General features: G+C 50.1%; 8 protein-coding genes across 8 annotated transcripts; 3 read left to right on the forward strand and 5 right to left on the reverse strand.

Moving 5' to 3' along the window:
- Window positions 1-809: 809 nt before the first annotated feature.
- GGS25DRAFT_488321 (glutaminyl-peptide cyclotransferase) lies at window positions 810-2,577 on the reverse strand. The gene is made up of 2 exons (XM_049260801.1): window positions 1,652-2,577; window positions 810-1,589 (listed from the first exon to the last, which is right to left on the reverse strand). The coding sequence occupies exons 1-2, from the start codon at window positions 2,287-2,289 to the stop codon at window positions 1,100-1,102; spliced, it is 1,128 nt and encodes a 375-aa protein (XP_049118273.1). The 5' UTR covers window positions 2,290-2,577; the 3' UTR covers window positions 810-1,099.
- Window positions 2,578-2,646: 69 nt separating this feature from the next.
- On the reverse strand, window positions 2,647-5,558 carry GGS25DRAFT_488328 (beta-lactamase/transpeptidase-like protein). Its single transcript, XM_049260802.1, has 3 exons — window positions 4,832-5,558; window positions 3,427-4,541; window positions 2,647-3,322 (listed from the first exon to the last, which is right to left on the reverse strand). Exons 1-3 carry the CDS (start codon window positions 5,156-5,158, stop codon window positions 2,857-2,859), a joined length of 1,908 nt encoding a protein of 635 aa, XP_049118274.1. The 5' UTR covers window positions 5,159-5,558; the 3' UTR covers window positions 2,647-2,856.
- An 870-nt stretch (window positions 5,559-6,428) lies between these two features.
- GGS25DRAFT_256011 (uncharacterized protein) lies at window positions 6,429-8,697 on the reverse strand. The gene is made up of 3 exons (XM_049257232.1): window positions 7,375-8,697; window positions 6,961-7,322; window positions 6,429-6,905 (listed from the first exon to the last, which is right to left on the reverse strand). The coding sequence occupies exons 1-3, from the start codon at window positions 8,414-8,416 to the stop codon at window positions 6,570-6,572; spliced, it is 1,740 nt and encodes a 579-aa protein (XP_049118275.1). The 5' UTR covers window positions 8,417-8,697; the 3' UTR covers window positions 6,429-6,569.
- Window positions 8,698-10,373: 1,676 nt separating this feature from the next.
- On the reverse strand, window positions 10,374-12,188 carry GGS25DRAFT_488346 (putative adipose-regulatory protein-domain-containing protein). Its single transcript, XM_049260803.1, has 3 exons — window positions 11,872-12,188; window positions 11,613-11,797; window positions 10,374-11,521 (listed from the first exon to the last, which is right to left on the reverse strand). Exons 1-3 carry the CDS (start codon window positions 11,872-11,874, stop codon window positions 10,585-10,587), a joined length of 1,125 nt encoding a protein of 374 aa, XP_049118276.1. The 5' UTR covers window positions 11,875-12,188; the 3' UTR covers window positions 10,374-10,584.
- Window positions 12,189-12,304: 116 nt separating this feature from the next.
- GGS25DRAFT_488347 (uncharacterized protein) lies at window positions 12,305-17,052 on the reverse strand. The gene is made up of 2 exons (XM_049260804.1): window positions 13,273-17,052; window positions 12,305-13,207 (listed from the first exon to the last, which is right to left on the reverse strand). Exons 1-2 carry the CDS (start codon window positions 16,523-16,525, stop codon window positions 13,032-13,034), a joined length of 3,429 nt encoding a protein of 1,142 aa, XP_049118277.1. The 5' UTR covers window positions 16,526-17,052; the 3' UTR covers window positions 12,305-13,031.
- Window positions 16,640-17,052, forward strand: GGS25DRAFT_256135 (uncharacterized protein). The gene has a single exon (XM_049257233.1). The coding sequence runs from the start codon at window positions 16,754-16,756 to the stop codon at window positions 16,976-16,978; it is 225 nt and encodes a 74-aa protein (XP_049118278.1). The 5' UTR covers window positions 16,640-16,753; the 3' UTR covers window positions 16,979-17,052.
- A 970-nt stretch (window positions 17,053-18,022) lies between these two features.
- GGS25DRAFT_521107 (uncharacterized protein) lies at window positions 18,023-18,850 on the forward strand (the record flags this gene model as incomplete). Its single annotated transcript, XM_049263995.1, has 1 exon — window positions 18,023-18,850. The coding sequence occupies one exon, from the start codon at window positions 18,023-18,025 to the stop codon at window positions 18,848-18,850; it is 828 nt and encodes a 275-aa protein (XP_049118279.1).
- Window positions 18,851-19,186: 336 nt separating this feature from the next.
- On the forward strand, window positions 19,187-21,066 carry GGS25DRAFT_488355 (putative maleylacetate reductase). Its single transcript, XM_049260805.1, has 2 exons — window positions 19,187-19,218; window positions 19,277-21,066. Exon 2 carries the CDS (start codon window positions 19,669-19,671, stop codon window positions 20,851-20,853), a length of 1,185 nt encoding a protein of 394 aa, XP_049118280.1. The 5' UTR covers window positions 19,187-19,218; window positions 19,277-19,668; the 3' UTR covers window positions 20,854-21,066.
- Window positions 21,067-21,077: the final 11 nt, after the last annotated feature.

The raw sequence follows: 21,077 nt of genomic DNA on the forward strand, positions 1-21,077 counted from the left end.
TAGGTACCTATGACCTATGATTTGTAGGAGGGTAGGTACAATACACATGCATACAATTAGCTACATACAATGCCATACATGTACGATTATGTACTTATTATAAGTCTAATACCTTAAGTTTGAAGATAAAGATAATGATGTAAGGTTACTAACCTAGGTAAAAACAAAGTCATAATTAGAAAAAGGGAAGCATTGAACGTGCCCAATATCAATATTGATGTACCTAGTAGTTAGTTAGCACTAAAATAAATTCTCAACGGGATTTTCAGGGACAAGGTCAGTGCCAGTATCAGTATCAGTATCAGTATCAGTGTCAGTAAGTAGTATCAGCACTAATTATTATTATTATGTATCAGTCCTGATGTTTCCTTCCCTTACTCTTCGGTGGCCACTTGTGACGCGGCAAGTTGAAGACTCCAGCTCCCATGTGCCCCAAATCTACGCGTGCGGGCTTGCTGTTGGCCAGTACCAAAGCGGCTGTACCTGGGTGGTACTAGGTGGTACATACAGCTTCAAAGTATAACACCTGCATTACCATTATATGTAGGTACATCAGAAGGTTGTAACTGTACCCCGTCAGTCCCCGTATGCAGTCAGGGATGACGTAACCTGTGGAGTCATCAATCTCTCAATTGACCCCGACAAGTTTATCGTTATGTGTGATGGCCCTTTCCTTCTGTACCTACCTAGGCATGTACCTACCTAGGCATGTACCTACTGTAGTATGCACGGAATAATTAGTTATTGGCATGCATCACTGAACTTGGTATACAAACTGTTGGCTTACTAGTGTAACGACTCACGAGAAACGACTTGAAGATGATGTATTATTGGACGAATGGACTAAATATTTTCTAAGCCCAAGACATCTAACCTTAGAGAGTATACGTCGTCAAGAGGCGTAATGCTAGTCTTCGAAGAAATTCCGAGAGGAAAAAAACCACGATATAAAACTCAAGTTATCCATGCAGTCCATAGCACTCAAAAGACGTTCTTTTTAACACTCAACCCATAATCAAATATTTCATTCCATAAACTCCAAGCCGAACGCTATCCCTATGTAAGTGAGATATGAAGTCCTACATCACTAAACCATACCTCATGTGGAAGCTCCTGAGTCTTCCTTGGGCTCGACCTCCATCATATCTAACCACTCGAGCGCAAACGCTGTTACTATTTTAGACCAGTCGCGTACAGTCGGCATGTCCAAGTGCTCGCCGTCATCCGTAATCTTATGCCACACATCCGGAAAAGGAGACGTAATCAAGTGCAAGATCGGTACACCCCGAAACATGAATGGCTTGTGGTCGTCTTCAATATGGCTTTTGTGAAAAGCGCTCGCCTGCTTCTCTGCGTCGGGGAGAAAGTTGTGCTTTGGGGTCGACTCGAGGAGCCCAAGTTTGCGCATTCTATCCTCGATCTTGGCCATCGACTTATATGCCCAGTGCGTCGGTAGAAACAACGACGGCACCGTGGGGTTAGCTTCTCCCAAAAGATCTAGCAACACAAACATGCTAATCTGATCTAACGGGTTACGGTAGAAGGACTTGGCCGGGTGAGCTGACATCTCCCATTGCTCGGCCAAAGCTCTGGATAATCGTTAGTTCATATCCCAACTCATGATAGATGGTGGTTAAGTGCGTGAACCTACCGCGCTCCATACAGTGAGTCAGTTTCTGTCCAACTCACAAACGCTTCCTCTCCATCAAGCAAGAGTATTTGCACGCCCATGTCCATCTCGACGGTCCCACCTTCACCAAGCGCAGACATCTCACTATGCATTTGAGTGACAAATCGATCAATCTCCCTGGCAACGTGCATCAAGATGGCACAAGGCGCAGCGCTGTCTGTGGCGCCGATAAATCCTTCAGGGGTCATTTTGCTATCGTAATGAGCCACGAGCGTCAGTAGATTTGACTGCCCTTCCCGAACCCACGGCGGCTCCCTCTTGAACAGCAAATTCGCAAACGGGATCTGCTTATTACCCGTAGCCGGCGTCCTGGACGTCGAATTAAACCATTCCATCTTCCATTCCGGCAATTCGTTGGTAAAGAAATTGACGAAATGCTGCTGTGCGGTTGTCTGACCGGCAGTGCCCGGGACACGTGGAATCAAGATGGGTGCCAAGAGTTTGCCATTCTCAATATTGAAATCATCGCCTCCGGAAGGCACTAGATTAAGGAAGTGATCCGATAGCGCGGTGTATGCGACGACAGGCAAGATGAGGAACTGGTGTAGAGCCAAGAGGAGCAGCGTGTGAAAGGCCATGGGAATGACGCGGCCCGACATTGTTTTAGTAAACGTTCAAGTTATAATTATCTTTATAACACTTGGTATATATTCTATATCCGCCCAATCCGCTGGCTACCTCGGACCAGCGAGGCCATTATACAGCTTAGACAGCCCTTTTTTTTGTTGTAATGGGAGACGTTTGTGTTGAGTATTTGAGTTTTTTGAGATGTTGAGATGAGATCGAGTTGAATCTCACGTGTTAGAAATGGAAATAGAAAACGGAAACGGGAAGAAACCGAAGAAAAAGGGGGATGGAAAGATAAAATGGACAAAAGTCAATTTAGCCGTTGCTCGTTAACTAGTTAGTTATTTAGTTATCAATTGGTTCCTATCTACAAGGCTGAAACATTGGGTGTCATATCCCGGTTGATTTGAATATATGCATCTAGTGGGTATTATCTACATAGAGGGTATATATTTTAAGTTACATACCTGCATGTGCTACCTACCCCTATTCATGAACTTGAACCTATTCACCCTTTACTGGCATTTCAAGTCTGAGAAATTGCCCAGGCACATAGATGTTCTATATAAGGTCATACCCACATTGGACCTATAATCCACTCAAGCAATCCTCTCAAACACAATAACCCCCTCACTCCCATCCTCCAGAAACTCCATCTTCAACCCCTCTACCGTCCCGCCAACCCCGACCACAAACTCGGCGCGGGCCAGCTGACCCGAGAGCATGTTGGGCGTATTCAGCATGTCGATTACCACAGCCCAGAACTCGCCCGACACATGGCGGAACTCGAAGGTCATCTGCCATTCCATGTTATCGCGGATCGCCTTTAATTCGCCCTTCTCCTTCACCCTTTCTCCCTTATCCGTAGGTCTTTGAGCAGTTTCTTCTTCTTTGTCTCCATCGACCAATTCTATAGTGACGTTTTGATATGCGGGGTGAGAATAAACCCCCACGTATCTCTCCAACGGGAGCGCCCTCGGCAAAGGTGGGTCTGCTCGGTCCGGGTACAGACTCTCGATAGCCGTGTCCGCGAGCTTAAGCTGAGCGTCTACCCTCTCCTTGCCCCTATTGGATAACATCAGCCTCCATGTGTCCTCAGTAGAACCTCAAATACAAAAAATAAAAATAAAAAAAATATAGAAAGCAAGCAAGAAAAAAGAAAAACTCACAGCCCAGCCCAATCAAACCCCTCCCCCTCCCGCACCCCAATCCTCTCATTTATCAACTTCCACGCCAATTCCCACCCCACAACATTACTCGTCACCGCCGTGTTCGCCAGCACCACAACCCCGAACCCCAGCTCCGGAAAAAAGTAAACCTCGGCCCCGTGCGCCTCCATGCCCCCACTGTGCATGAACACCCTGTTCCCCTTATACGTGCCGACGTTCCAGCCGAGGGCGTACGACAGCGGCGCGTCGTACCCGCGGCGGCTGGAGGGGGGCAGCACCATGCGCGCGGCTTTGAGCTCGCGGTGCGCTTCGGGCGGTAGGACGGGACACCCGTTTTTGTCGTTGTTGGCGTTGTCGCCGCGGATGAGGCATTGGATCCATTTCGCGTAGTCGAGGACGCTGGTCACGACGCCGCCGGCGCCGCTGGCTAGGTATAAGCTTGAGAACGGGACTGGGACGAAGCCCTTTCCCCCTTCTCCCCCCTTCCCAACCTCACCCAGATAATCCCAATAATACCCCCTCGCCACCTCCCACCCACCCTCCAACGCATCCTCCACGCTCAAAAAAGTGCCCCCCATCCCCAACGGCCCCCACACCAACTCCCGCATCGTCTCCCCGAGCCACCGGCCCCCCGTCAACGTCTGCACCGCGTGCGACACCACCATGAACATGAGATTGCAATACCGCCAGCCCACGCGCGGCTCCGTCGCGACGGGCAGGTGGCGCAGGGAGCGCGTCACGTCGCGGACGGTGCCGGGGTGCGTTTCCGTGCCGTTGTCGTCGTGGTGGGGGTACCGTCTCGCGAGCGCCTTGTCGTGCCGCGCGAGCCCCGTGCGGTGCGACAGCGCGTCCTCGAGCGTGAGGTGGGCTGCGGCCCAGCCGTTGCCGTCTTGGAGGGCGAAGTCCGAGGGGAGGAGGTGCGAGAGGGGGGTTTGCCAGTTTAGGGGGGTTTTCCCTTGGGAAGAAGAAGAGGAGGAGGAGGAGGATGTGGAAAAGTTCCCCGATGCGATCAGCAGGGAGACAACGGCGGCTGTGAATGCCTTGGTGGTGCTGCCGGCGTAGAACAGCGTCGAGGGCGTGACGGGGGTGGAGGGGAAGGTGGCGATGCCGTAGCCCTGGGTCGGATCGTTAGCTTTGTATGTATACCTAGGTAGGTATGCAGTTTGCCAGTAATATATCTCCTAGAGTAGCGGGGATCGCGCGCTACGTATTCTGATACATCAACCCCTTTGCCACTAAGGGTAACGAAAACCATGTACATACACCTGATGTTACATCATCAACTTCCCAGGTGAGCAATCTCCTGAGCTTCTACCTCTAGGTAAATAGCCTTTGCAACCCCATCAAACCTCGAGCCTCAATTCTCCAAGAATTAAAGAAAAAAAAAGGGGGGGGTAGGAAATACCTCAGCCCACACATCATCCCCCTCCACCACCGCGACCGCAACACCAGGAACACGCCAGCGATCCAGCTTCTCTCGCGCAAAAGCCGCAAACCCTGCGTCTAGCGGACCGTTACCCTTACCACCACGTCCCCCTTCCCCTTCCCCTTCTTCACCCTTTCCGCCCTTCAATGGTAATGAGTGGCCATCCGCTGGTGAGGAGGAGGGGGATGGTGATGACGGCGGCGACAATACGACTTTCTGCCCCGACCCTTCCCGTTGCGCCTGCGCGAGTACTAATATTGTCACCCATAGACTGAGCACTATAGAGTAGGAGGGGGGGAGGCGCATCGTGGGTACTGGACTAGATGCCTACTTGTATACCTGGGTTTGTATGTATATACAGTAAGTGCCTAGGTTAGGTAGATACCTAGTAACTACATGTAGTAGATAAGAGTTACCAGTATTTCCTAGGTATGCACCTATATACCTAGTATATATAGGTAAGTAAGTATCTTAGTCCAAAAGTAACAAAACCACTTTAATACTCTCTTTCTTATCGTGGCCAAGACATAGATATGTTGTAGTCCTGTACTATAGGTGAATTGATGATGTTGTAGCAGGCTGGTAGGCGAGGTTCATACTACGCATATAGGTATGTCAAGTAGCGTACGAAGGCTTCGTAGATCCCCACCTTACCTTTTACCTCTCACCTCTTACTCGTCACTTCGTGCTCACCTTATCGCATCACCAACCTACCAATTCAATTTCTACATAAGTTGTGTCCTAGGTCATATTAGATTAAAATAGAACATTCCTATAGAAGTATGATAAACTACTACATTACATATCACACAGAAAGCATACCTAGGTACATACCTACCTAGGTAAGCACACACAAGGCCCTATTACAATCCAAGTAACAGTTCATTCATTTATTCTTCATGCTAACACTAAGCCTAACACCCCTGACACCAGAGAGCGATAGGCTCTACCAAACCGAGACAGGCCCCTCCCCGCCCTTGTCCAGAACATGCGTGGTAAGACAAGACCCCAACATACATACAACGGCGAGGGGAGAAGAAGAAGTAGAAGAAGAAAAAAAGAAGATTGAATCGAAGAGTGGAAAATAGCTCCTGTACAACCTCGCAGTTGCCGACCGAGAACTCCTTTTTCGTGGTTCGGGTATTTCTCTATAAAAAGAACCGCACATAATGCGTAGAAAACAGAGATCGTCCGGACTATGGCCAACTACCTACTAGGTAGGCAGGTAGGTAACCATACAAATTTGTGGCAACGGTACCAGTACCAAAACAAGTACCAGACGAGTCTGGCTGCGATATGTTCAAGGGAACCAACCTCTTGACAGGATGGTGACAGGTTTGCGACAGGCTAGAACCATTATGTTCATGTAAGTAGCCGCCAGCTGGCCCATGGCTGCAAGATGCCGTGGCAATATAAATACCATGACGTGTCAACATGGTAATATCGACCGATACCTCACAGTAAGCTGTCAACTGTCAACTGCCAGCTATTCGTATCCCCTAAGCTTCTTTCCTCTTCGATCATTTCTTTTCTCCTTTCCCAAGCCTCTCAAAGTTCAGTTCATTCTCCCCTCGAGCTCATATGGCTTAGTTTGCTCAAGGTAGTCTTATAAAATGCTCTGCGCAGTCATGTATCTACGATTCCACAGCTAGCCAACCGGGAATCTTTCATGTTTCTACCTGGAACAGGCCCTCCATGCTTTTCGGGAAGAGTAATCCTATAGCTCTTCATCTTCATCTGGAATAGTGGAGTGCGCTGCTTTCTTTTGTTGGTCGGCAGTAGCTCTGCCCAATACGTCACCCAAGGCTGCTGGAAAGTTAATGGAGCGATCTGGTGTCTCATCGTCCGCTCGCTGCTTCTTCAAAGGGCTCCCAATCGTCGGGTCTCCATTGAAGGCCTGTGAAAGCAAGTTTACTGTAGAGCTGGGGGCGGCTGCGTTCGTAGACGTCGAGTCTGTGGGTGTAGAGTCCCCAGCGTTAGGACCTGCGCTAGGAGATTTGCGAGAACTCGATGCCCCAAAGCCTTCTGGTCCCGTAGAATGTTGTCGCTTAAGCTATTCCGTGGCGGTTAGTGGTATTATGGCAAGGTAATGAAGCATCGTCACTTACGCGAATACGGTCAATGCCGGCTTGTAACTCCCCGGTGAGCTTGGCATCTTCTACTTCCGGGTATGCCTTGACATCCTTGTCATCGGCATCTTCCATTCTAGCCAGAGGAATTATGTCACGATCATCATCGTCATCGCTATCCTCATCCATAAGGTTGCCATTTGTGCCGTTGCTCTTTCTACGAGCCTTTCGTCTTTTGGCGGCTTCAGCTTCCTGATCCCTGAAGGCAGAGAAACCAACAGTGCCAGTAGACTTTAACGGACCCAGCCCTGAGAAATCCAGCTGGGTCGAGCGTCGTTTGGTAGATGGCGTCTGCTGTTCGTCTTTCGATCCAGCGTTGAGTCCCATCTTGGCAAGTTGACCTAAAAAGGAGTCAGTACTTGGCAGTCTATTAGTAAAAGGGTAGCCACGTACGTTGACCACGATAGAAGAAGGTGAAGACTGCGTATGGCTTGTCTGGCCCATCAATGCCAGTAACAGTTTGAGTGCTTATCGTCTTAGGATCGAGCGTCTTGGGCTTAGCAAAACTGGTTGTATGCTCCACATCGGCATCGATCGCTCCATTACTGCCTGCCTTGTTTCCTCCATCACTCTCATCATCATCGTCATGGGCATCGAACTGGGGGGAATACTCTCCCTTCTTAATTTCGCCAGAAGCAATAACGCGAAACATGGCTACTTTGATCTGCCCCGTAGCCTCAGGGGGTTCATCGTCATCGGACATCAAGTCATGATCTGAATCGTCAGGGGTCGCTGCAGAGGACTGGTCTTCAGCGCCGTATGCCAAGGTATCACGGGCCTTCGTTGACTTCTCAGAGCTCATCTCGCCGCCATGAGGGGTAGATCTTTGGCGGCGGTGACGTCTTTCAAACTTTTGTCTTCGTCTTTCCACTTTTTCTGCCGCATCATGACCTTGGAGATCTAATCCATTCAGCCATCGCTCCAGGCCAACCTCGCGGAAGAGAAATTCGCGCTCAGCGAGGCCACCCCCTTCACTCTCGGGCACTTGGACCCAACGACTATTGACCCAAGTTTCTTCGCCTGGTCGGAGCAATGTCGCGACTTCCTCTTTAGTTCGTCCGTCAAAGTAGATGTATGCAGCAATGGTCTCATTCTCCGACTGGGTCATGGGGATATATGGTATAACAGTATTGGCATGCTTCGAAGGATCGGAGTTCATCGACGGAAGAGGTCCCGCATAGAGGGGCTTTGGGTGGGGGTTGTCTGGAGACGACTTCGGAGTTGTGTACGGAATCGGGTGACCGGGTGTTAACAGGGTTATGGAAATGGCGAACTTGGCTGCTTCGTGCTTGGACGTCTCGGGGTTCAACTTAGGTTGCGGAACAGGTATGTATGCACTGATACGAGAGTAGCGAGACTGCTTTTGCAAGCCATACTCGGGGAGCGGGGCCGAGTTCGCATGAATGCTGACGGCGATGCCCTTGAAACAGGGCATCGTGGAGGACCTTTAAGTGGTGGTATGGTTGGGATAAGGTATAGTAAAGGTTGGGCGGTCAGAGACTTGTTTGTATCCAATTCGAGGGAAGGACACGTTAAAAAACGAGGTCCAATTTCAAGCAAAGTAGACAGCTAATACTGTTTGTGGTAGAGAAAGTCGTCACTCAGTCAGAATTTAGGTGGTATTGTGTGTATATGTGCGTGTGTGCGTAGAAGTGTGTGAGAAGACTCGTACGAACGAATGCGAGATAGCGGTCGGTGTAGAGATCGAAGCTCCACAGAAAAAAGAACGTAGGACGTAGGGTAGTGTGGAAAGGGTTTGAGGAAAGAGAAGATATGATTTGCGAAGGTCAGGGTAGGTATGTAAGTAGTATGTAGGTAGCTTGGGTAGTCAAGTAAAAAAGAAAGACAATTTGCACACTCGCACACTTCGCACACTTCTTCTATCTCCGGCGGTGTGTAGACAAGTGAGTACTATATTGTATCTTCTCCAGCTTTATATGTATGCGCAATGTAAAATAGGTCATGAGCCTCAAACCAGCTGTCCCTTAGGGATATGGGATGATAATATGGGAACAGGTTGCTGTCTTGTCTGTCGTATCAGGCGTGAATGGATCTGTTGGATCTGTTATATCTTTTTGTATGGGATCCAGGGCTGTTATCTTGTATTCTGAGCGTATCGTTGTCTTTTGGGTTTCCAAGTTGAGCCTGATTCAGGGTCCGGTGCTGTGTTAACAAGGGCGGGATGGACGAGTAAGAAGCTGGGGGTAGAACCCGAGTCCCAGAAATGGAACAAGAGAAAAAAAAAGAAAAAAAAAGGTACTACATACCTGATCAATGTTTTATGGTGTCAAGATCAATATGTACATACAGCATGCTACGTTGAGTGTACATATATGTATGCAGTGTCAATGCTGAGTACTTGACACTTTTTTTTTTTTCGCAAAAGTCTCGGAACTTTGTACAAGTAGGTATGGGTATCTTGAGGTACCTAGATATGCATGTACCTGTATATCTGTCTATCCCCTCCTAGAACTGATGTCGTTGGATGAGATCGTCAGATATATACCAGGTACGTATGTACGTGGGTTATGTATGTGCAGCGTTCGCAGTCAAGAATTGAAGAGAAGTGAAGAAAAAAAAGGAAATCAATGATGGCACCGCGGGAATCGACAATAGAAGATTTATAAAAAAAAATAAAAAAGTTGAAGAAGAACAGGGTACAATAGTAACGTTAGTTAATGCAATCTCCCATTCCCAGCTACCTACTAATTACCTAAAGTTAGTAGATAGTAGGATGGATAGTGGGATGGATAGTAGGATATAGCTGGACGTAGGGAAATAACTAACCTACTAACTAGTTATGATATGTTAATTATAGTTAGTGGGCAAGCAAGAAGGTAAGTTACCTTATCGTTTCAACGGTGCTTTACTAAAGCGGCTCTTTTTATTTTATTTTATATTATTTTTGGTTTCCCTCTCTTTACTTGTGCATTTGGCGGCGGAAGCGAAGATGAGAAGTTCAAAGTAAAAATAATTGGAAGTTTCAAGACCAAAATTAAGAAAAAAAAAAAAAAAAGGTCAAGTCCGAGTCCTGGTTCGGTTGTTGACCATGGCGGGGAAGACTAGACTAATATTGATTGGCTGACCGCGATTCTGGGACCACCCTTCGTCACCTGAACACGTCAAAGTTGCTACGCTGTGCTGTCTTTGAGGTTGCGACAGTGCAGCGACATCTTATTGCTAGGATATAGGTACATGTTTAATGCTGAAAGCCTCAAGGTTTGGAGCTTACCTATTGGCTCAACAATTAGCGTACATGTATTATTGCAGTAGCTTGGTTAGGTACTTTAGAGTTAGGTATTGTATTGTACAATACAATACTTAGCAGCTACTATATAGTATAAGTACCTAACCTAGGGCCTGTACTTACAACATTGAATGATGCAGCACAATGGCGATATATGCTATCCAGATGTCCATCAATAAACAGCAAATGTTTCGATTAGACAAGTCAGGTTAAGGTGTACCTGTATTTGTTTTTATTATCTACCCAGGTGCCTACCTAGGTAGATATCTAAAGCCACTACTACGCAGAAATTAATTAGTTAAACCCGTATGTGGGTGTCATGTGTTGTCTCTCAAGAAATCATACACCATCAAGAACTAAGACCTGCCTCCTCGTGACGAACGTCTGCGTATACTGTCTTCTCCTTCACGACTAAAGCTGGTTCCAGCGGCCTGTGGCTCCCTCAAAGCATCTTCGCCATCATCCTCATCATCTGCGGGCTGATCTACCAGTGACTCCCTTTCTGGACTTTCCTCTTTGACTTTTATATCATCATCACCATCGTCTTCCTCGTCTTCTTCCTTGACTTTTAAGGTTTCCTCGTTTTTAACCTCTCCTGGACGAGAAGCAATAGGCATTGCCTGGCGTATTCTAGGACCACCAGCTATAGCGTCTCGTTGAATCCCTTGCCCGCCGCGAGGCTCCTGGTCGGCTAATAAAGAACTCAGGAGAAGCCATACCAACCCCGTCGATATTATTTCCGCAATCCAAAATATCGTCGTACATATCACAAATGAGATGATGCGGTGATTGTACATGGCCCATCGGATTCCCGTGAGCCGTGCAACAAGCGTGACAGTGGCTGAGTATACTTGCAATGTCTGCCCTCCCTGCACGTCTAGCAAGATACTGAGCGGGAGCACGTCTCTGAACTCGACGAGCTCACCCATCGGGATATTGAGTGTCGTCGTCTCCGAAGCACCGGGGTTCATGATGTGAATCAATAGTAATAGGATGCGTGAAGCTGTGCTAACGAGCGGGTCTTTATATGGGATCAAGGTGGGCCGGCGGCTCATAAATACTACATTGTCCTCTCTCACGTGCGAGTACGGGTCCTCTGTCATGGCCGAAAATGAAAAGGAAAGAGCCGGGTTCTCTGGCTGTGATTTTATCGCGAACAGCGCCACCATGAAATTGCCCCTCTCGAGGTTTCGTGGGGACCGTGGGACCGTTAGCTCCACGGACACGTCGTAGGCTTGCTCCAGCATGAGGTTAGAGGCGAGTGATGTGACCCCATAAGGGTTGAGACCGGAGCTGGGCGGCACACATAATTCATTAATTTCTACAGTCCATGGGGGAAGCGAAGCGATTTGAAAAAAAGACAGAAAAAAAAGAATATACTTACTCATACTGCAGGTGAACGGGGATGGATATTACTTTCTTAGGTACATAGTTGTAGTAGAAGACGGGATAAGCTAGAGCAGCAATAGATAACAGCACCAAGGCTGCAATGCCAAATAGCGCGGCGCTGAGATATGTCCTCTTCGCCGCCGGAGACGTCACGGCCTTATACGAGCCTGTTACATATTCCTACCACGGTTGGTTAGTTAAAGGGTGCAACTTGGTGAAATACATAACTATCCTGGGTTATGTAGGTAACTAACCATCTCCTTATTTGATGCAGAAGCGCCATTCGGCGCCGAACCTCTTAATGAGCCAGAATATATTTGTTCAGGCTTTGTGGAGACAAAACCAGGAGAATGGTTGATAGTAGTAGGAAAGTTGTTGGCTGGAATTAAACAAGGCCTAGCAGTAACTTGGTTGAAATATGTGAGGTTTGTGGATTGGCTGTTGTTGTTTTGTAGGGTTGCCAAGTTCAAGTTGTTGGTGGTGGCTCCAGCTCTATTAGGTCCAGCTTCAGGTCCAGCTCCAATTCCAATTTCAATTCCAGTAGCAGGTTCAGCACCAATTCGAGCATGTGGCATGTGAGTTCGAGTGCCATGGTTCACGGACCTCTTAGTAGCCGATATACCGTTCTGATAGGAGCTATCGACGTCATATGTATTAAAGTCAACTTTATCGTAAGTAGCAGTTGCCCAAGCATCAATTGATGATATATGAGCCAAGTCATCTAAATCACACATTTTTTAACTTTTTCAACTTTTTTGATCTTGAATGAATATTCATTCAATGCTTCATGATATCAATGATCTTTCGGTTCAGTCTTCAAGTTCACTTTACTTTTACTTATATCACGACCCTACTAGGTACCGACTATTTGCAAGCTACACTTACAAACGATTCATGTTGAAAGCAATTTGGTATTAACTCCTAATTTTTGGACAATAATGAACAACCCTTGCCTACCAGGCATCAGGCAATGAGTAAAGAGAAGAAGAAAATAGAGGTGCAAGGAAAATGCAAAATGCAAAATATAGGCCAGTATGCTTTCCTGGACCCAAAACCATTGACAATGCCTGCTATATGGACAAAAAACGGCAAAAGAGTTGAAGAAGAAACTGAAGCAAAGATACCACCGGCCCACCTCTGCCTGTCGCCAGCCTGCCAGCTCATCATATGTGCGTATCGTTTCCCCTATCCACATCACATCACTTTACATCACATCGTATCGGCCATATCCTCATGTCACTTCCATCCCCATCCACGCCCATACCCCCCATTATCTCACCCCGAAACCTTTAGACGTAGCTTTCATGAGCCGCATCAGTCTTTGTCTCATTACAGGAACAAACCCAAACAAAAGGAACACCTGCCCCTTCGTACCTTCATGTCCCCTTTAGGAGGAAGAGAGGTCTTTGGTCTCCTAACAAGCTTGTAAATAGTTGCTAGGCACCAATCCTCCTCTACCAACGCCTTGTCCTGAATGGATCTCAGCCTCCCACCATCCATCATCTTGATGTCGTAGGACAGCTAGAGTATCGCCTTTGGCAAATCCAAGCTCCTCTGGGATTGCCGCTTGGTACATATATAAGGCGCGAGCTATAGAACGGTTAGTAACTGCGTAGGTATACATAAAAATGAAGAAAAGGGGTTGTAAAACATACCATAGTGTAAGATGGCACGGCCATCTGGTGTGTACTGACGACTCGGGTCCACCACACTCTGACTTCGCTGTCTCGAACTCTCCGCAACAGGGTCTCGACCGTCATAGAAGGTCATGGCCCGCGAACTCGAACTAGTTTCCGGTCTGCCGTTGCTTCCTCGTCCACGTGTAGATCCGTACACGGATCCGTCATTTCCTACTGGTGCCAGCTGCATGGCCATCTCGCTAGCTCGGCTGGTGGGTCGGCTGTAGTCGCCTCGGTAAGGGGACGGGGACGGTGCCCGGATCGAGCTGCTGGGTGAATTATGTCTGAAGTAGCTTTGGTTCGCGTCGCGCTTTACCGACATGCTGGCTTGTGGTGAATGTCGCATTTGACTTCCACCATACGTAGTGGGTGAAGCCGCTTGGGGTGAGCTCTGCATCCTACTACCGCCATAAGAGCTAGGCGATGCTGCCCCTGGCGAGTTCCGCTGCTGGCTGGCGGTGTAGGGATTTGGCGACACCGAACGGTGGCTTTGACGGGTATCACTGCGGCGGGCTTCGCTTCGGTGGGTGTCACTCCTACGAGTGTCTGTCTGCACTCTGATAGGTTGTGGTTGCGCTTGCGGCGGTGGTTGCGGGGACGCAGCGCGGATAGGTGCTGCCGGTGATGTAGCACGAGGAACTTCGCGAGAGCTATCATTACCTCGGGTCGCGGGCCGAGAGGGACTAGCACTGTAAGATTGTGCGCTACCGTACGCTGAGGACTGGGGACGCTTTGCGCCAAACATGTCTCTGGTTTGCTCTACATATTTCCTCGACGATTCTTGCATTGCCTTGGATGTGACAGCGGGAGGGGGGACTCCTAGCCTCTGTACCGGTACTTGCTGATCGTACGATGGCGGCGGTGTACCTCTTGTAGCAGCGGATATATCAGTGCTTGCCCTTGGCGCAGGCACAGGCCGAGGCATAGGCTGAGACCTATCGGGCGCTCGGTCCGGAGCAGGCGTAGCAATCCCGTGGTAATGGTCCGCCGATATCCGGCCTGCAGACTGTTTACTGCCCGTGACACCCTTTAGTTCCGCCAAGGCCAGAGCAATGGGATCCTGTTCTTCCCTGGGAGGCGCATCATCGTCGGCAGCCTTCTTGCGCTTGTCGGTATTCGCTACAGCGAATACGTTTTGTCCAATGTTCAAAGCTAAGCTGGCATTGGCTTCGATGGGTTCCGGACTCACTGTCTTTTCTATCCTATCTGGAAGTACACTCTGGGTCTGAGGCTGAGGCTGAGGCTGAGGCTGAGACTGAGGTTGTGATTGTGGTTGTTGGAAAGCCTGAGCACGGCGGGCGATGGGCGTGCTTTGCTGAGAAGAGCTCTGACTCTGAGTGGACACGGGACCCCATGTATTCCTATTTGACATTTGCGGTCGTACATCCTTGATGCTCTTTCTGCGGAAAGGACTATGGTTCTGGAAGAAGCCACTCTTCTTCTTAATCATGCGCTTTTCAACCAGTGCAGATGACGTTGCTGCTGGTGTCGGGGCTGGCGCTGTTACTGGGGCTGGCGCCGGTGCCGGTGCCGGTGCGGACACGGGCTCCTGCTTCGTAGGCGATATTTTGCCACTTGGTGGTTCTTGACTAGAGAAGGATGTCGGATCCGAGTAATCACTATTTTCATCTTCGCGACTTGATGGCCGTGCTGACATGTTCGAACTCGTTGCCGAGTTCAATCCATCCGTACGGCAAAGCATTGTCATTCCATCCATAGGATAAGGCTCGTGAGGAACCGGCGCAAATTGGGAAGGATCGTACTGTGACACATTACTTCCTTTTCGTTCATCTTGCGGAGCTTTAACAGGCTCGGGAGCCTTTTGCGGTGATACCGCGGGCTCTCTACTAGAGGATGGTGGAGGTTCATTTCGTACCAGTTCTCGGGTTGGAGGAGGGATATACTCGTAACGTTGTGGGTTTCTGGTCAAAGCCAACTCAGGCTCATGTCGTTGCGGTTCTCGGGTAGGTGAAGGATTAGGTTCATGTCGTTGGATATCTCGAGGGATCGAGGAACTGAGATCATTACGCTGCAGATCTCGTGGGATGGAAGAACTGAGATCAGTACGCTGTAGATCTCTGCTAAGAGAGAGGTCAGGCTCATGTCGTGATGAAGGACTGGGATCATGACGCGGCATCTCTCGAGAAATTGAAGGATTAGGATTATGACGCTGTATATCTCGGGAATGAGATGGATTATGGTCATGACGTTGGATATCTCGAGCTATCGATGGCTCTTGATCATAGCGTGGCGCATCTCGGGAATCACGGGAAGCCGGAAGGTCAGGTTCGCGGCGCTGTAATTCTCGGGGATGTGGGTTAGGATCATGACGTTGTAACTCGCGAGAGAGTGGAGGAATAACAGGGTCGTGGCGTTGCATTTCTCGAGGGGCCTGCATTTCTCGAGGAACCTGTACCTCTCGGGGGACTTGTATATCTCGAGGAACAGAGGAATTAAGACCACGGTGTTGGAGTTGCCGGGCAAGGTTAGAGTTAGGATCGTGATGAGACTCGTAAGTAGATGGCTGGGGAGATGGATTACGGAATCCAGGATTAATACTTTGTGGGTATTGCTGCTGCTGCATGGCGGTCTCCTGTCGGCGGCTCTGCTGCATTATAGCCGAACTCTGTCCCTTCTGTGGCTGCATTATGGCTAACTCCCTGCTAGAAGGCGCGGGAGGCTCATAATGGGCTAGGTCTCTGGCGAGGGCGGAGTTGGGATCGTGGTGTGATTCGAAAGTAGATGGCTGCGGTGAAGAGGTGCGGAAGACGGGGTTGATGCTTCGTGGGAACTGTGCCACAGAGTAATTGTCGTCATCTGAGACTTCCGAAGGGTGATCCTCCACGTCGCCGCGGCAGAAGTTGATGTACTTGGGGGGATCCGGGATCTCCTGGCCCGTACCCTTCTCCGTGATGAAGTGCACGATATCGTTCTCCACATCCATCTTCTCGAGAGATAGGCGGATCTTCTCGCACGATGAATCGTCGCTAACGCAGACAGTCGATGCGATGTTAGCGAAGGTCCACAGGCTGCTCTTTGTGAAGTCCAGTCTCTCCTCCTCGAGGTCCTGGAACTTGTCGGCCGCGGCCTTCCACTCCCGATTCCACCTCGCGGTCGTCTCCTCGAGAGCCTTGACCGCATTCTCGTACTCGGTGTTTGTCGTCGCTAGGCTGATCTGTGTCTTTTCTAGCCGGGCCTTGTTTTTTCGCTCTTCTTGCCCCATCACCATGTGCCCTTGGGCGAGGTAGCCCTTGATTTTTAAGCAATCCTGCTCATAGCGGTCGCGGGTCTGGGGGAAGGAATAGGTTGTTAGTTGCTGTGGATCCGAATACTTGATTTTTCTCACACATATATATCCATAGTGATATTACGCACCTTGTTGACCATATTCGTCTGCTGTATCTTGACCTTGAGCAGCTTCTCGACCGTGTTCTGCACGATCTTGCGCCGCTCCTTCATGCCGCCCGCGAAGGCGGCCAACGGCTCCTCCAGCTCGCTCTTCATCTGGGCTGCTATCCCGGCGTGCTGCTTCGCCATCGACTCGACCTCCCCTCGCACGGTGTCTAGCGACCCCCGCAGGCTGCCCATCTCGTGCGTGCCGAGGGACTTGCGGCTCAGCGACATGAGCTTGCGGGCGTATTCGTCTTCGATGGAGGCACGGGCTGTGGAGGGATTTTGTTAGATATTTCTTATTTATCTCTTTTTTTCATTTTGGTGGGAGTATTTTTGAAGGTAGGTAGGCAGGTTTGTGGGTGGATAGGTATGGGTGGGAGGGGAAGGGAGCAGTACTCACCGCTGTAAAAGGATCGAAGCTCGTCGCTGGTCTGCTTCGCAGATGCCATGCGATCGAGCAATGGTCCTACGCCGGCGTCATCTTTGCCCCAGAAGTTGTTGGCAACTGTCAGGAAGGTATCATTAGCATTTTCCAACGATAGCCGGGCTTGTGAAGAGAGGAAGAGACGTACACGACAAGGAAACTGTCGGGCCTTCCGTGGCAGAAGGCATCTTCCTTGATTTCTTCTCCCTCGAGGGAGAAGATGTGTTCTCGACAATGGCAAGTTTGGCGGTAACAAAAGCACTGGGCGACAGCGCAACTTGGGAATACTTGTTCCAGACAGACGGACGGATAGATGGCCGGCCAGTCGGTTAGTTCAAAATGTCTCTAAATTCTAGTTTAATCGCTGATCGATTAGATGCGATTTCTCTTCCTCCCGGGACGATCAATGGTGTTAGAATGGATTGCTTGTTAGGAATGGAATGTGTCGGTGGACTGGACTTTGGAAGAGAGGTGTGTGAATGTTTGGTTGTGTGTGGGACGCATAGACCAGCGGTCTAGAATCGAATAAAAAAAGATGGAGCAATACCTGGGCACATTTGCTCGGATTTGGTGGAAGGAATTGTGTTTACCTTGAAAACCTGCAATTGTTGGTTGCCCCAGTGATAGCGGACCCGGGGATATAGTGGGTACTAAGTAGTACAGTGCTTGGGTACCCTAGGTATGAAGCTGATTGGAGCTGGCGGCAATTCTCCACTTCTATCCATTTCTGGTTCAGCTGAATTTCAGGTCTTTCTAACTATCACGTGCTAAGAGTGGAGACCCCCGTTATTTTTACACTTACACTGGATTTCTCTTCAAAAAAAAACCCCGGCTTGCTTTCTACTGTCCATGATCGGGATACAATCTCGGAATGCGGCGGAAACGCTTATGAGCACCCCTGCAATCGCAATGAGTAATGGCGATGACCTCAAAATACAGCGATGGGACAATGGATTAGTGCTTATCCACGAGTTCATAACCAAAGATGAAGAAGCCACCATGATCGAGGCTTTTCACAGCCAAGACGCACGGCAAAAGATCAAGAAACGCATCAGCCAGCACTTTGGGTACCACTTCAACTACACTACCTTTGGCGCATCCGAGACAAACTTCACTCCCGTCCCGAAGTACATCCAGGATCTGCTTCCACGGCTCCCCATTCAGGAGCACCTCCCGGACCAGTTTACGACGCAGTACTACCCGCCGGGAGCCGGCATCCCGCCGCACGTGGATACCCACTCTATGTTTGAGGAGCCGCTGTATAGTCTGTCGTTTGGGAGTGCGGTCGCGATGGCGTTGCGCAAATGCGACGCTAATGATGCTCGTCGCATGCGGCTTCCGAAGCGGTCCCTGGCTACCGCGGAAGCGCAGGCTCCTGTCGTACCTGCGCCGTCGTCGTCTACTCCCGAGAAGTCCGAGGACAGGAACGCGGATGAACCGTGGGAGCTACTCCTACCCCGCCGATCCCTCCTACTCATGACAGGCGCCGCGAGGTACGGGTACACGCACGGCATCCGGGCGCGGAAGACCGACCGCATTGATGGCCAGGTCGTGCCGAGGCAGGAGAGATACTCGCTTACGATGCGCACGGTCAGGAGGGCGGATGCGATACGCTGCGATTGTGAGTTCCCTGGTGTCTGCGATGCAAGGATTAGGGAGGAAGAAAAAGAGGCAGAAAAGAAAGAAAAAGAGAAAGAAAAAGAGAGAGGTATGCTTGAAAAGGGGGCTGATGGGTGATAGGTATAGCCTGTGATTTAAAATGCCTATCTAGTAATCTGCAACCACTCTGTTGAAGCATACCTCGTCTCGAAATAACTGAACCTGTGTATGATTCAAAGCCGGAAGGCTTAGGATGGTTGTCTATTCCTCTCTTTAGGAACGCCATCATCTACATGGCTTGTAATGTACCTAGTACTTCGTATACAATATGATATGTGTACGATATTGAAAATCTGAAGACGGCCTTGACTTTTTATTTTTTTCATATTGAAAACATATCATAAATTACGAGTCACCGATTTACTAAGTGGGAAAGGTATGTACTAATCCTCATGACCTACTCTAGTCTCTAGCCTTTCGTCATCTTAAGGGGATAGCATCATTAGGTAATTGTGGAGTTACCCAAATTCCGACCGTTCCTGTTAGTGCTCATAGAATACCTAGGTAGCGTTCCGAATCCCCGCCTGGTGCCAAAAAGGGGACTTGGACGGTTAGTTATAACTTACCTATGTCCGTATGTCAACGGCTTAGTTCGGTTTTGTTCGTCCTTAGTTCTTATAGTCGATTCCCGTGCCCCAGTTAAAGTCGATTTACTTATGAGTAGCTTAGAGAGTAAAGCTGGGGTTCTATCTCCTTTCTCCTCCGTGATGCGGGGAACACTTCTCTAGACTCGACGATGCCGACCGAGTAGCGTCGGCACTTGTCACCGGAGAGTATATGTGCAACCGGATGTGACTACGGGACTCGTTAACCCGCACGATTGAAAAGTTTAGGGATCACTATTTCAACTTTGATAATTATTGAACTGTAACTTACTGTACTATATTAATATATCTATGTCTAGGAGTATATTTAGCCACTTATTCAAATATAGATCTAACTATCTAGCACATAGTCAACAGTATCACAACCGTCGCGTCAACATGGACAGCTTCGAATACAACTCCAACCCCACCCGCGTCGTCTTCGGGAGCGGCTCCATCAAAAAGGTGCCCGAAGAGCTCTTACGCGCAAAAGTGTCAAAGCCCTTCCTCCTCAGCACGCCCCAGCAGGTGAGCCACATCAACCTGCTCAAAGACATCCTCGGCGACGTCGTCATCGGCACCTTCACCGAAGCGACCATGCACACCCCCGTCGAAGTGACCTCCAAAGCGCTCGCCCAGCTGCAGTCCCTCGGCGCCGACTCCATCGTCTCCATCGGCGGCGGCAGCACCGTCGGTCTCGGGAAGGCCCTCAGCATCCGCACGGGGCTCTTCCACCTGACGATCCCCACCACCTACGCCGGCAGCGAGGTGACGCCCATCCTCGGCGAGACCGACGCGGGCCGCAAGACCACGCGCTCCGACCCCAAGATCCTGCCCAGCACCGTCGTCTACGACGTCGACCTGACCCTGACCCTCCCCGCGGGCCTGACCGCCACCAGCGGCGTCAACGCCATCGCCCACGCCGTCGAGGCCCTGTACGCGCGCAACACGAACCCCGTCGTCAACCTCCTCGCGCAGGAGGGCGTCAAGGCGCTCGCGGCCTCCCTGCCCACCCTGATCGCTGGCCCGGATGACGATGATGATGATGACGCGGCGGTGACGGAGGCGCGCGGCGCGGCGCTGTACGGCGCGTGGCTGTGCGGGACGTGCCTCGGCACCGTCGGCATGAGCATCCACCACAAGCTGTGCCACGCGCTGGGCGGCAGCTTCAACCTCCCGCACGCCGAGACCCACACCATCGTGCTGCCGCACGCGCTGTCGTACAACGCGCCCAGCGTCCCGCGCGCCATGGCCGCCCTCGCCGCCGTGCTGCCCGGCAGCGAGGGCGACGCGACGAGGGGGCTGAACGTCCTGCTGGCGAAGCTGAGGGTGAAGCGCGGGCTGAGGGACCTGGGCATGCTGGAGACCGACATCGACAGGGCCGCGGATATCGCCGTTAGCAATCCGTATTGGAACCCGAGGCCGATTGAGCGCGCGCCGATTAGGGAGCTGATTCGACGGGCGTGGGCGGGGGAGGAGGCGAGGGCGGATTTGTAATTGGGGGGGTTATGTAAACCTTATGCTGCGTGCCTAGGTAGGTGGTGAGGCAAAAGAAACGTGGAAAGGATGTATATTATCACTATATATAGGTAACCTTAAGTAGATAGGGCCATGACATGACCTGAAATAAGAACAAATACTGCCTATATTCAACGTAACCCCAACCCGAACCCTGGTGAAGCCGACGACTGGGCGAGCGCTTCGTTGTCACTTCGACCCTT

This window comes from Hypoxylon fragiforme (genome assembly GCF_022984875.1).
Source record: "Hypoxylon fragiforme strain CBS 206.31 chromosome Unknown GGS25scaffold_4, whole genome shotgun sequence".
NCBI classification, from domain to species: Eukaryota; Fungi; Ascomycota; class Sordariomycetes; order Xylariales; family Hypoxylaceae; genus Hypoxylon; species Hypoxylon fragiforme.

What these genes read in the sequence shown, in the direction of transcription:
- GGS25DRAFT_488321 (XM_049260801.1), bottom strand. Translation starts at nt 2,289, where the DNA reads ATGTCGGGCCGCGTCATTCCCATGGCCTTTCACACGCTGCTCCTCTTG. An exon ending in GACTCACTGTATGGAGCGCG is followed by an intron (nt 1,590 to 1,651) that starts GTAGGTTCACGC and finishes ACGATTATCCAG; the next exon opens with AGCTTTGGCCGAGCAATGGG.
- GGS25DRAFT_488346 (XM_049260803.1), bottom strand. An exon ending in CCCGTTCACCTGCAGTATGA is followed by an intron (nt 11,522 to 11,612) that starts GTAAGTATATTC and finishes TGTGCCGCCCAG; the next exon opens with CTCCGGTCTCAACCCTTATG.
- GGS25DRAFT_488347 (XM_049260804.1), bottom strand. Translation starts at nt 16,525, where the DNA reads ATGGTGATGGGGCAAGAAGAGCGAAAAAACAAGGCCCGGCTAGAAAAG. An exon ending in CCGTGCCATCTTACACTATG is followed by an intron (nt 13,208 to 13,272) that starts GTATGTTTTACA and finishes ACCGTTCTATAG; the next exon opens with CTCGCGCCTTATATATGTAC.
- GGS25DRAFT_256011 (XM_049257232.1), bottom strand. Translation starts at nt 8,416, where the DNA reads ATGCCCTGTTTCAAGGGCATCGCCGTCAGCATTCATGCGAACTCGGCC. An exon ending in CTTCTTCTATCGTGGTCAAC is followed by an intron (nt 7,323 to 7,374) that starts GTACGTGGCTAC and finishes ACTCCTTTTTAG; the next exon opens with GTCAACTTGCCAAGATGGGA. An exon ending in CCGGCATTGACCGTATTCGC is followed by an intron (nt 6,906 to 6,960) that starts GTAAGTGACGAT and finishes GCCACGGAATAG; the next exon opens with CTTAAGCGACAACATTCTAC.
- GGS25DRAFT_488355 (XM_049260805.1), top strand. Translation starts at nt 19,669, where the DNA reads ATGTCTAGGAGTATATTTAGCCACTTATTCAAATATAGATCTAACTAT.
- GGS25DRAFT_488328 (XM_049260802.1), bottom strand. Translation starts at nt 5,158, where the DNA reads ATGCGCCTCCCCCCCTCCTACTCTATAGTGCTCAGTCTATGGGTGACA. An exon ending in GGGATGATGTGTGGGCTGAG is followed by an intron (nt 4,542 to 4,831) that starts GTATTTCCTACC and finishes GATCCGACCCAG; the next exon opens with GGCTACGGCATCGCCACCTT. An exon ending in GGGTTTGATTGGGCTGGGCT is followed by an intron (nt 3,323 to 3,426) that starts GTGAGTTTTTCT and finishes GTTATCCAATAG; the next exon opens with GGGCAAGGAGAGGGTAGACG.
- GGS25DRAFT_256135 (XM_049257233.1), top strand. Translation starts at nt 16,754, where the DNA reads ATGCCGCCCGCGAAGGCGGCCAACGGCTCCTCCAGCTCGCTCTTCATC.